The sequence below is a fragment of the Aspergillus brasiliensis genome (genome assembly GCF_001889945.1).
Source record: "Aspergillus brasiliensis CBS 101740 unplaced genomic scaffold ASPBRscaffold_1, whole genome shotgun sequence".
Taxonomy (NCBI): Eukaryota; Fungi; Ascomycota; class Eurotiomycetes; order Eurotiales; family Aspergillaceae; genus Aspergillus; species Aspergillus brasiliensis.
Genome location: NW_027137442.1, coordinates 3,800,962 through 3,813,092, shown reverse-complemented (window position 1 = coordinate 3,813,092; position 12,131 = coordinate 3,800,962). Strand labels below are relative to the sequence as shown.

The following is a 12,131-nucleotide window of genomic DNA, read 5'->3' as shown; positions in this document are numbered from 1 at the left end:
CTAGCTCCGTCGCGAAAGGAGCTTAGGCGACAGCTGTCCGCCGACGTGAGATTATCGGGCCAGAACAATACTCAGCTGGATACTCGTGGCTCCGAGTCGTGGTCTGGCCAGTCAGCCTCGATCTCATCTCATCTTATTGCATCGGGTCATTGCTAATCTTAGGAGAGAGGTGGAATACGCGGCCTCTGTCGGGATGTAATGTCTACGCGGCAGGAGTGGATTTACAGTATGCAGTATGGACGGGTATCATCGTAGATATTATTATACTAGAATTGATGATAGTGATCCCGTGAGGGCGACGACAACTGGGACATGTATAGCCGAGACGAGATGAGCTTCCCCCGCCGGAGATAGAAACCCCGAGGGAAGGACAAAAGCACTCCGAACGATTACTCGGGGGCAGTAAGGGAACGGCATTGATCATATCTTCTACCTGCCCACGGTGTACTCCGTAGAACAAAGATAGTCTGTCTTCCTCTTATGTCTTCCAAGTTCCAAGAGGACACATGGTCAATCATCGGATTCCCGTATCTACCCGGGATAAGGATCCCGGGGATGCCTACGTAGTCTCGTGGATGGGAAGTGAATTTCCTTGCCGTCTGTCTTGTAAGTAGCTGTGCCTGATATTATCATATAAGTATAGAATTGTCCTGAATGATGTATTTTGTATATGTTCATGCATTTACTATGAAATTCCCGTTCATTCTGTTGCTTCCAGCTGCTGTATCTGCTGTGGCTGTTTGGTCGTTTCTTCTTGCTCTAATGTGACCTAGAGGAAGATACATCCGCTACATATAGCAACTGCCAACATATTCGGACAATTGTTCTATGCTGACAATTTCATCTATTTAGCAGTAGCTCTTTTTATGGATCAAGCTAATATAGTATATCAATCTTTCTAATAATAACAATACGTCCTATGTATTCCAGAATGTGACCTGCGAGTTCGCATCGGAAATATACCCAAAGTAGTAAGCGGGCCGGCTTCCTGAAACTGCAAATATCACTTTTCGTCTCTGTCCAGTCTGATCGATAGAAATCTTTTATTGTGGGTTCTTCAGTGTTTAATTTATGTTTAACTTAGATAGAGCTAGCTAGAGAAAAAGCAACTTACAAGACTTGTTCTAATAAAAAGAAAATGGGATCTAGTACTCTTGTATCGTGCAGTCGGAAAGTGCCATAACAACATGATGACCATTATATGACTGCCAATGATATACCAGGCGAGACTCAATAGGTAGTCTGAGCGCATAGTACATCTAATAAGTCTTGGTTATTAAGAATTTCTCTGATTATAGATTAGACACATAGTTGCTCAAAATATACCTCCTACCTAGTACCTTGCAGAATGATCATCCGGGATATATAGAATATCATTGACCGCAAGCTATATACAATCGGGATTGTAGAAACCTTAAACCATGATGAAAGATCGGGTTACAATAAGCTTAACAAAGTTAAACTACTCATATCCACCCATCCATTACCAGAACACATCTATATATACTTTCACACCCTCCCAGCCAGCCCCAGCTCATACCATACCACCATACCATACCACCATATCAACGCACCTCCCACCTCCACCCCTAAAGCGAAGAAGAAGGAACAGAAGGAACACCTCCATCATAAGGCACCGCTCTATTCTCCCTAATCCAAACCCTCTCCTCCTCACTCTTAAACGGCGGCGGCACCAACGAATTAATCTTCCACAACCGCCTATCCGTCTCATCCACATGATACTCAAAATCGTACCCCTGATCAAGTAGATGCGGCTTCATAATCGCATCTAACCGGCTCGTCGTGCGTGAATACGCAGCATCGGAGTCCGGCACATGCAGCGCGATGTGCGTGATGACCATCCGGACGAAAGGTTTGTCGTCGGTGGGATGTTTGGGCGTGCCGCCGACGTAGACATCGTCGGGGTCGGTGGCGATGAAGTTGACGATTACGTAGAAGGCGGGGAGGCCGAGGTCGGTGTAGAATTTGGTGATGTCTTTGGCGAAGGATTGTTTGGATTCAGGGGTGGTGAAGGTGGTGGTGCGTGGGTGGTAGATTTGCCAGAGGGGCATTTTGATGGTTTGAAATGATTTTGGATGATTGAGGGTTGTGGAATATTGGAGATTGAGTTTGGTTTTGTCTATGGAATGGTTTTTGAAGAGCTACTATATAGTATATCCTGGCATACGAGTCTTAAGCTGAGTGTTGAGTGATATCTCCGACTCATCAGTCACGCCATGATTAGTGATCGGAGTGATTAGTGATCGACCCGGTAACACAGGTGGAAATGTCGGTCAAGATTATAATCTTCAGAGTCCTTGGGAAGTTGGATTAAAGTTGCGTGGAACGATCTAGATGGGTGCTGCGTGACAGTGGTGGTAGTGGTGGTAGTAGCAAAGGTAAGGGTCCCTGGATTTGTCACCCGCTCTTCGGAATGCTGGATCATGCCGAAGCTTCCTGCTCCCGCAAAGTCATTCGTAGATCGGGTTATACGAGTATACGAGCGCCTCAGATTTATAAGATTAGTGAACCCCCCGGTTGGGGTCAACAAATGTGTACAGAAGTGTTGTCATCTCATGGGTTGACAAAGCATGAGCTGGAATGCCACCACTTGCAAGATATAAATCAGGAGCCGAAACCCAATCGTTAAGATGGCCTTTCACTTAGAGAATTGTCATCCAATTCCTCGAACATGACTACACCCCTAGTTTTCGTGACCGGCGCAACCGGCTTCATCGGTTCGCAGGTCGTCGCTACCACTCTCAAAGCCGGGCACCGCGTGCGTCTGAGTATCCGCAAAGCAGAGCAAGAAGCTACCCTGAGAGAGCTGTATCCCGGATACGGAGACAAAATCGAAACAGTCATTGTTCCCGATATCTCTCGACGGGAATCGTTCAAGGATGCTCTTCAAGGAGTAGATTTTGTATTCCACCTTGCCTCTCCGATGCCAGGCGGAGGCAACGACTTCAAGCAAGACTACGTTGAGCCGGCCGTCAAAGGAACGGAGGCTATTTTGTATGCTGCTTTGGAGTTCCCTCAGATCAGGAAAGTTATTGTCATGTCTTCTTTACTTGCACTGGCTCCTGTGACTGCTGTGACCACCAAAGATATTTCGCTGAAGGGTAAGCACCCCGCAGATAGTATCTTGAATGATCACTAACGCAAGAATAGATAATACCGGCGAAATCATCCCAGTTGATCTCAACATGTCCTTCCCAGAAGGATTCGGCGGCCATGGACTCAAATACGCCGCTTCCAAGATCCTAGCGCACCAAGCAACACGCTCCTTCTTGAAGGATAACAACCCACACTATGACTTGATCACACTTCACCCAGCATTTGTCCTGGGACCGAGTCTAATCCAGAAGACCCCAGAGGATATTGGTGGCATGAACGCTCTCTTCTGGTTGTCGATTACCTCCCGACAACCTCAGATGCCGAATGCCTGGGTGCATGTTTACGATGTGGCAGATGCACATATTAAGGTGCTGGAGAAAGATATCCCAAGCGGAACAGAGTTCCTCTTGTCTAGACCAGCTATTTCCTGGGAGCATGCAGCAGACTTCATCAAGGCGAAGTATCCGGCTGTTGAGTGTAAGCTGGAGCCGCCTTTTGAGGGACACTGGGCGCTGGATACCACTGCCGCTGATCGCATCCTGGGTATGCAGTGGAGATCGGAGGAACAGATTATTGAGGATGTTCTTGATCAGCAGATAAAATTGAGGGTCAAAGCACGTGCTTAAGTGGGTTGAGGGTGGGACTATTAGTTCATGATGCTGTGCGGAATACTCGGGACTGATAGCTTGGATTCAACTAATGTCGTGATATATGATAACAACTTCTTGATCGGAGAAATATGATTAAACTATTCCAGATCTCTCTGCCAAAGACTGTCAAATTAGATAGAACAATGTCGGATTCGAGCCACGTCAGCACACAAGAGGGGCTGTTAATCCCTCGAAATAAGCCCTAGTCTACTGTACCAAATCACATAAATTCAATGCGGCTAGCTTCATAATTACTTTTTCAGGCTCCACTAAGGGTCATCTCTCATAACCGCCGACCTCAGCTTCCGTCCCTTCCTCAAATCTTATGGCCATCACCACTATTAGGGCCACTGAAGTCGTTCCCCGTTTCTATATAATCTCCTGTCAAAATGAGCTTTCAATATGACACACTGGATCCAAACCAACGACAAATCCGACTGCTCTCCATTTACCCCTCAATAACTAAAAGTGGCCCGGTCCATTGCTCTCTCCACACCGTGTCACTTAATGACAACCCCAAGTTTGAAGCCCTTTCGTACGTTTGGGGGACAAATGATACCACTGAAAGGATCTTTCTCGATGGCAATGAGTTTTACGTAACCCCCAACGTGGGCAAGGCTCTGTACCAACTGCGATGTAGACACTGGCGTCGAGACATATGGGTCGATGCTATTTGCATCAATCAACGCGACGTCGACGAAAAGAACACTCAAGTACCGTTGATGGCTACACTATACACCACGGCAGATCGCGTTGTCGCTATGCTCGGAGATGCCACCCCAGAGATCGAGCTGGTGGCTACCTGGACGGAGAGATATGTCGACAGGAAGTTTACAATTGGCGCCTTGTACTGGTGGTGGCTCGATATAGCGAGCAAAGTCTCGATCAAGGCCAGAATGAACCGGCTCAGTGCGGTTTCTCGTGCTTTACTAGGTGTGTGCGACATTTCGACTAGGCCTTACTGGTTTCGGATGTGGACATATCAAGAATACCTACTGCCCAAGCGTGAGCCAATTCTTGTGTGCGGGAACGTGGAACTTCAGATGTCGAAAGCTCCAGGAGGCCATAGCCATCTGTGGCACCAGACCCTGCAGACCTTGTCAAGCTTTGACCCAGAATATACGATAGGCGGCGCCGCGTCGCAGGCGTTGCGGGCGTTTCAGCTACGTTCTCAGGCTCTAGATACTTATGGCAGAGCTTTCTTCAAATACAGCGAAATAACCGCAATGAGGGATACCATGCGGACTTCGCATATGACTGCAATCGGTCCTACCCATTTGGCGAACACGAGAGATCGCCAGTGTCAGGATCCCCGGGACAAGATATATGCCCTCTATGGAGTAATACCGGACCTTCAGAGGGCATATCCTCCAGATTACAACAAACCGTTCGAACAAATCGCGCTAGAGACGACAACCTGGCTGATTTATCGAACGTTTTCAACGCTTTTCTATAAAATTACATACTCTGCGCGGGATCCGGTCAATACTTCGCTCCCTTCATGGATACCAGATTATCACGCTCAGAACTCGAGAATGATGATAGGTTACCAAGCAACTGAGCTGTCTCACATTCGGCTAGAGCCTCCAAAGCATATGAAGCGTTACGTGATTGAAAATCAATCAATCTTGCATCTACCCGCCTTACGGGCAGGGAAATGCCAGGCATTGTTCGAATTTCCTACGGATTGGCGCAGGGCGGCAACTGAGCTTCTTGATGTGATTGAGATGACCGAGAAACAGTGGGCCACAGCCTGGGACAAATCCTTGTGGCAGAAAAGGCTTATTCTAGTACTTTGCAGGTTTTTCTATTTCATGGAAGACCGCCCAATCGACGAGATACTTGCTGCACTGCGAAATTTGGCGCATTCAGACCCCTCCAGTGATAAGGAGAGCGAATGGGCGATTGACGATGCGGCCGACTCATTCATTGAAACTGTCCAATCCCTTAACCACCATTACCTCTTTCTGGCGTATAATGCATTTGGCTGCATATTTGCAATAAGCCCGGGAGCAGTCGAGGACGGGGACATTTTCACGATTCCGCATGGCTTGGATCGCCCGCTCATCCTTCGCGTCGCCGAGGCTTCAGATAGAAATGACGAGAGAACGTACCATAGAATAGTGGGCCAGGCCTTTGCGGGAGACTCGTCACCCCCAAATCCCTTTTGCGACTCACTTACAGAAGAACATTTAGAAGAGTTTCTTGTTATTTGAGTTGTGCAATTGGCTTTATTTTCCGTTTCGAACCTTTTTCGCGTTTGTTAGCTATACTTAGGATAATACCAAAGCCTGACTTGATATGACTAGCATTTCCAATCATCCTCATTCTGTACCAAAGAAGCCTTGCTGGAAGAAGTTGAAAGACTATGTCACACGAGAGAGAGCTGGAACACAATAGGAGGTGTCATTGCAGTCTAGATTAGCTTTAGATGTCTAGCTGGTGGCTTACGGCTGGTGAGAAGGCTATAGCCCCTTTCGGACCATGTTTACGCCAATCAGAGTGTCTGGCAAGCATTGCACCAAGGACTACTTAAAGGCGCATAAGTAACATCTCCTAAAACAGAGCTGATGGTTCTTTATCTCAGTCCCATGCACATGCGATACCTGGCTGAGTAGGCGTTATAACAACCTCGCAGCCTGCGCAAGTTGGACCGGACAATCTCCTACCTGATATTATCGATGAAACTCCTGCTGTCGTCATAACACGTCTTCTACATCAAGGTCGAATGAAGATTCCAGCTTTACAAATCTTCACAAGTCATCGGATAAACTTCCTACTCTCGAGCCCAACTACGGTGACTGACACGGCCAACTAGCCACAAATCGTCTTCGACTCGGGATTTTCTAGAACATAATACTGCTGAGTCGTCCAATCAAAGATCTGGTCATTTATTGTGCATGATATGGGCCATGGTACAAGCCGGTGCATCGGTCCAGTCTAACCGGCTATGTTAAGACTTTAATTATAGAGCCCTCAAGAACGAACAACTGGCCCTGCCAATGTTCGAGACATGTTAGGGCATGCAAGAAGTGATCAGCGCCATTAGCAAATTGCTATCGACTGAACGATGTGTCAAGCGAGCATGAGCCAGGACTAATAAGAACACTCGGAATGTTCGGAAAAGCAGACAAGCCAAAGAGAGCAAAACAAGCTTCGGCCACCAGCGGATATGCGCCCTGCAATGACTTCATACCAAGCAACCATTAATAATGATGCAGTGGATTCGGGCGAACATTAAACACCAAAAGTCTCCGACCCGATCTCTAACTTGTATAGCTTCCTGATAATAAATGAAAAGTCTCCGATAAATTTCTGAAATATGATTTAAACCCCCCCGCAACACACACACAAGACCCAACTACTGTAAATTTCCATACACAACCCTCAATAGCGCCAAATTGCACCACCATCATGACGGAATTAACATCCCCCATCCGCATCGGTGACCTCGAGCTACACCACCGAGTAGTCATGGCACCATTAACCCGCAATCGCGCCGACGCCCAACATGTCCCGCTGCCCATATCGCGCGACTACTACAAACAGCGCGCCTCCGTCCCGGGCACATTGATCATCACCGAAGGCACCTTCATCTCCGCACGCGCCGGCGGCATGAGCCATGTCCCCGGGATCTGGAGCGACGCTCAAATCGCCCAATGGAAGACCATCACATCCGCGGTCCACAGCCAGGGCAGCTTCATCTTCTGCCAACTCTGGGCGCTAGGCCGGGCCGCCAAGCCAGACGTCCTTCGAAAAGAAGGCGGCTACCACGTAGTCTCAAGCGGAGACATCCCCATGAGCGAGTCCAGTCCCACACCCACCCCCCTCACAGAGGACGAAATCTCCGAGTACATCGCCGACTACGTGCGCGCCGCGCAGAACGCCATCGCCGCCGGATTCGATGGCGTCGAGATCCACGGCGCGAACGGCTACCTCCCGGACCAGTTCACGCAATCCGTGAGCAACAATCGCACCGATCATTGGGGCGGTAGCGTTGAGAACCGCTCGCGGTTCGGTCTGGCCATCGCACAGGCCGTAGCGGATGCTATTGGCCCTCAGCGGACCGGGTATCGCATTAGTCCCTGGAGTACTTTCCAGGGTATGCGGATGTCGGATCTCCGATCGCAGTTTACGCATCTTGTTCGCGGCTTGGCAAAGTTGAATCTGGCTTATTTGCATGTGGTGAGGCCGCGGATTTCAGGGTCCACGTCGGTGGAGGATGGGTCTGAAGAGAAGGGGGAGGACGAGTCGTTCCTGTTTGAGGCGTTTGGGGATAAAGGGGCTGTGATTCTCGCGGGCGGGTTCACGGCTCAGACAGCGACTGAGGCCCTTCGTGCGCATCCGAGGCATCGCGTCGCTATTGCTTTTGGAAGACACTTTCTAGCGAATCCGGACTTGCCGTTCAGGTTGAGGGAGGGATTGCCGCTCAATCAGTATGATCGGCCGACGTTTTATACCCCGATGTCGCCGAAGGGGTATGTGGATTATCCGTTCAGTGAAGGGTTTGGTTCGACTCAGGGGAAGTTGTAGGGACGTCTATATAAAAGAATAGATCTACAATCTAGAATATTCTATGTTCACAGGAATGGGTATAAGAGAATACTACTTTCGTAGACGTAGGAAATAGGGTCAATGGTCTCGCAGGCCAAGCCCAGGGAGGCCTCTGGTTGGATAAGAGCCAGAATTGATTCTGGTACGATGTCAGAAGCGATGTTACCTTAAACAGCCACCATAGCTAGAACGACGTGTCCGTGCGTGTTCACACATAATTGAATGACCAGGTAACTGCATGCATGTCTAGATATTGAGTACAGTTTACTTGCCAAGGATATTAAAATTGACTGGACGAACCAGTCATCCATATCGTGTTGGATGATTGAGCGGAGCAGGGTCCAATATGACAAACTAGTAGCATTCAGTTACCTGTTTCCCCAAGAAAGACCCACTACCTAATATACGATCAGATACTTCCTCCCGCCATTGGCTAACTACTTCAGCCTTGGGCATCTAGTGCAGCCCCTAATGTTGGGTGAGATGACTCGTCACTGCGTCAGAGGTTGTGTGACATTCTTGGCACCTCTAGTGAGTCATCACGATAAGTAGTTTAGAATTAACTAGATGCAAATGAGGTTAGCCAGTCTGTCAGAATTGCGCCGCAGGATTTGAGGATGTAAGCAGGGTCACAATCATGTTACTTAAATAGGCATAAGAGAGGTATTTTATCGTTCGTGAAGTCAATGATAAGATTATACATATCCATTTAATTATTCATTTTCTCCCTGCGCCTAATCGCTTGTGGTATAAAACTATGGCTAGAGATGTCGAAGCAAGATTGACATATCTCCAATGGCAACCCAGCTACACGCATACACGCCCCTATCGAATTGGCGTCTTCACCGGACGAAGAAAGCGCAATGTGGATCGCGACAAGACGACTAATTTAGTGTTCCGTGTGGCCGATCACCCAGAAACTATCAGAGATATTAGAGGACTGGTTCAAACTCATCCATTCGATCTTGATACCAACGGTTTTGTCTATAAAAGATGCCCTGCGCCGGCTCTTACAAAGCCGTATGAGTACTCGGATCCTTCAAAGATCAACGATATCTTCTTGCCAGAATGCAAAGCCATTCTGAAGGAACATGTTAACGAGGCCGATGAAGTTATGATTTTTGATTGGAAAGTAGGCAGCAATATATTCGAATATATGAAGCAACTGCTAAGTTTTCACCTAATAGATCAGAAAGAAAAAGAGCGCTAAGGAGAAACGGACAAGAAACCCAAATTTACAGGGTTTTGCACGGCAGGTTCATATAGGTAGGCTACAATGCATCACGGCGGTGAGACTCGGAAAGTATGTGCTGACATGAACCAAGACACCCTTCTGACTCGAGATGAGATTGGAACTCCTTTATTGGAACGTATACGAAATCATCTTCCGGAAGAATCTCAACATCTTCTTTCTGGGCGAGTTCAACTGATCCTGTGAGTATGGAATCTTCATAAATATAAATTGCTTCCTACCCTGCATGACCCAAACAAGCAGTTAGACTGCTGATTGATAAAGCGTATCTAATGTATGGAATAGACTTTGGCGGCCAATTAATGGGCCGATCGAGGATCACCCCATTGCAGTATGTGATGGACGAACCTTCGATTCAAATACTCTGATTGTGACGGATATGATACGCGGGGACTATACAGGCACCATGCTCTACCCACAATATGAGCCAAATGGTGCACGTCGATGGTATTATATGAGTGGTCAGGATGTAGAAGACGTGCTTCTGTTCAAGGGGTTTGACACGAAGGAAGATAGCGTGAAATGTGAGTGGTGACCACGCTCCTCGTCATCCTGCAGCAGTCCATATTTCTCCCAGGCATGTCCGTGCAATGGAGGAATCATAAGGACCACATTGATCTAACTCAACTTGCTGCAGATACTCCTCATACGTCATTCAGCCCTTTGGAGACTGCAGAGATCTCATGTTCTAGGATCAGCGTGGAGGTGAGAGCATTGGTGTTTTCGCACCAATGATATCTGCGGAGCAGGTGCTTTCACCCTTTTGCTTGGAGGTTTAAAACGCCGCGAACGAAGGCCTCCTTGCAGTCTTGACATTTGTAAACCAGAGGGATACATACAACAGCATGTATATACCCCACTAGACTAGCGGCCTGTTCAAACCTCTTTATCATAAAATTGTAAGCATCCTCAGACATGCCGCGTACCCTCGAATGTTTCGGGGACGATCCAGACAGATACTGGGTGCTTTCACAGACTGTTCACTGGGCAGGAACATTCACCTGTAACTTTATAAAGACGCATCCCCTTTCAGTGATAGCAACGCGTGCCGGCAACCTTGCTATCCTGAATTTGGTTCCCTTGATACTTGCCGGTTGACCGAGCCTGGCAGCAGATCTCTTGGGCCTGCCCACCCGATCCTATATTGGGATCCATGGCACCTTTGGGGTAATGACCCGTATTCAGGCTGCTCTGCACACTCTTATTTTCTTCAAGCATACAAGGAGGGGCCCCCGCGCACCAAGTTTATATTCTATGGGCTTTTGGTAAGACCTTTAAGGTTGCTATCGTCAACATTATTGATCGTAGCAGGCAATCTCGACTTTCTGCCTATCTATTGTTCTCCTTGTCATTCAGAGATATCTCTATGAGGTTTTCATCAAAACGGACTACCTACTTGCCTTGACAGCTCTGGTTGCTATTTTCATGTACGACTGGAAAAAGCTTTCGCTCAATTATACATAATGGCCGGTAACTAGCGCTATTCTAATTGGGACAACTATACTGCATGCGGTCACACTTCTCATCCGGAATGTCACGGTCGACCGGTATGGATCGAGGGCTCAGGTGCTCCGGGGAAGGTATTTTGTCCCAAATTATCATACCATAGACCGACCATTCACCGTTCTTCATACCGCTATGATCGTTTATTGTTTGGATGCCCGGTGTTCGCCTGTTCTCGGTATTCCAGAGTCACCCATTCTCGATAGCTTGGTGGAAAATCTTCCAAAGCAGCTGCGCGCGAGGGATTTGCCCACAGGTGAGTGTACCCCTGGTCAAGTATATTCCGCACTGGGTTGCTGACTGGCTTCTGAATCTGAGCCACATGTTCCGGTTATTTAGCGGCAGCATATTCCATCACCGAGAGCCGTATGCGATACCATGCATTCAAATAACGCATCCCACAATCGGCACGGCTGGCTGGCTAAATCAACTGTCTTGTCCGAAATGAAGGAATACTCGACTATTACCGTATCATGGCTTTCGGTGTCAATAAAGGAGCATTTGCTGTGTAGTACTGGTATAGCCCGAAAGTACGTACCGTTAGATATCTGACATCTACAGTTCTGCATCAGTTTGATCAGCAGCCATCCCAGGTACAGGGTTCTCTTCGTTGTCAAGCACATCCATTTACCAACAACATATTCCCGAGAGTAATAACACACCAGCCTTTCTAAGATGCTGAAGATGTCTAATTCGCCAAGTAATCTCCTTGCAGATATGTTATACACATACTTGGTATGTAGCAATCTCTTGACCTATACATACCGCATCCTTAACATTATCTAGAAATAAACTTTCTATGTTAAGGCTGCCCGCAGGGTACAATTTCCACATTACTCAAACTTTATTAAAGATATATAGTTTTTTAATAACTATAGAGCAGTTGACTTACACCAGCTTATTACAAATACTGAGCAGATTCCGCAGATTCCACTGTGGATTATCAGTAACTAGGATAATCAGCAATCCCAGTGTAGATCTATAGAATAGATTATAAAACAATATAGTTTAACCCCTTTATTTTAACAAAGACCAGGACCTACTTATATAGAATA

General features: G+C 47.4%; 5 protein-coding genes across 5 annotated transcripts; 4 read left to right on the top strand and 1 right to left on the bottom strand.

Moving 5' to 3' along the window:
* Positions 1 to 1,358: 1,358 nt before the first annotated feature.
* On the bottom strand, positions 1,359 to 2,279 carry ASPBRDRAFT_37356 (tautomerase family protein). The gene has a single exon (XM_067623712.1). The coding sequence runs from the start codon at positions 2,070 to 2,072 to the stop codon at positions 1,590 to 1,592; it is 483 nt and encodes a 160-aa protein (XP_067485400.1). The 5' UTR covers positions 2,073 to 2,279; the 3' UTR covers positions 1,359 to 1,589.
* A 413-nt stretch (positions 2,280 to 2,692) lies between these two features.
* Positions 2,693 to 3,822, top strand: ASPBRDRAFT_167658 (uncharacterized protein; the record flags this gene model as incomplete). The annotated part of the gene is made up of 2 exons (XM_067619625.1): positions 2,693 to 3,122; positions 3,172 to 3,822. The coding sequence occupies 2 exons, from the start codon at positions 2,693 to 2,695 to the stop codon at positions 3,741 to 3,743; spliced, it is 1,002 nt and encodes a 333-aa protein (XP_067485399.1). The 3' UTR covers positions 3,744 to 3,822.
* A 225-nt stretch (positions 3,823 to 4,047) lies between these two features.
* On the top strand, positions 4,048 to 6,074 carry ASPBRDRAFT_37353 (uncharacterized protein). The gene has a single exon (XM_067623710.1). It carries the CDS (start codon positions 4,157 to 4,159, stop codon positions 5,981 to 5,983), a length of 1,827 nt encoding a protein of 608 aa, XP_067485398.1. The 5' UTR covers positions 4,048 to 4,156; the 3' UTR covers positions 5,984 to 6,074.
* Positions 6,075 to 7,089: 1,015 nt separating this feature from the next.
* On the top strand, positions 7,090 to 8,342 carry ASPBRDRAFT_37352 (alkene reductase). Its single transcript, XM_067623709.1, has one exon. It carries the CDS (start codon positions 7,182 to 7,184, stop codon positions 8,298 to 8,300), a length of 1,119 nt encoding a protein of 372 aa, XP_067485397.1. The 5' UTR covers positions 7,090 to 7,181; the 3' UTR covers positions 8,301 to 8,342.
* A 687-nt stretch (positions 8,343 to 9,029) lies between these two features.
* Positions 9,030 to 10,540, top strand: ASPBRDRAFT_71369 (uncharacterized protein). Its single transcript, XM_067629129.1, has 5 exons — positions 9,030 to 9,453; positions 9,509 to 9,587; positions 9,647 to 9,755; positions 9,859 to 10,097; positions 10,211 to 10,540. The coding sequence occupies exons 1-5, from the start codon at positions 9,079 to 9,081 to the stop codon at positions 10,306 to 10,308; spliced, it is 900 nt and encodes a 299-aa protein (XP_067485396.1). The 5' UTR covers positions 9,030 to 9,078; the 3' UTR covers positions 10,309 to 10,540.
* The last annotated feature ends 1,591 nt before the right edge of the window (positions 10,541 to 12,131 follow it).

What these genes read in the sequence shown, in the direction of transcription:
- ASPBRDRAFT_37356 (XM_067623712.1), bottom strand. Translation starts at nt 2,072, where the DNA reads ATGCCCCTCTGGCAAATCTACCACCCACGCACCACCACCTTCACCACC.
- ASPBRDRAFT_37353 (XM_067623710.1), top strand. Translation starts at nt 4,157, where the DNA reads ATGAGCTTTCAATATGACACACTGGATCCAAACCAACGACAAATCCGA.
- ASPBRDRAFT_37352 (XM_067623709.1), top strand. Translation starts at nt 7,182, where the DNA reads ATGACGGAATTAACATCCCCCATCCGCATCGGTGACCTCGAGCTACAC.
- ASPBRDRAFT_71369 (XM_067629129.1), top strand. Translation starts at nt 9,079, where the DNA reads ATGGCTAGAGATGTCGAAGCAAGATTGACATATCTCCAATGGCAACCC. An exon ending in TGCACGGCAGGTTCATATAG is followed by an intron (nt 9,588 to 9,646) that starts GTAGGCTACAAT and finishes ACATGAACCAAG; the next exon opens with ACACCCTTCTGACTCGAGAT. An exon ending in GGGCGAGTTCAACTGATCCT is followed by an intron (nt 9,756 to 9,858) that starts GTGAGTATGGAA and finishes TGTATGGAATAG; the next exon opens with ACTTTGGCGGCCAATTAATG.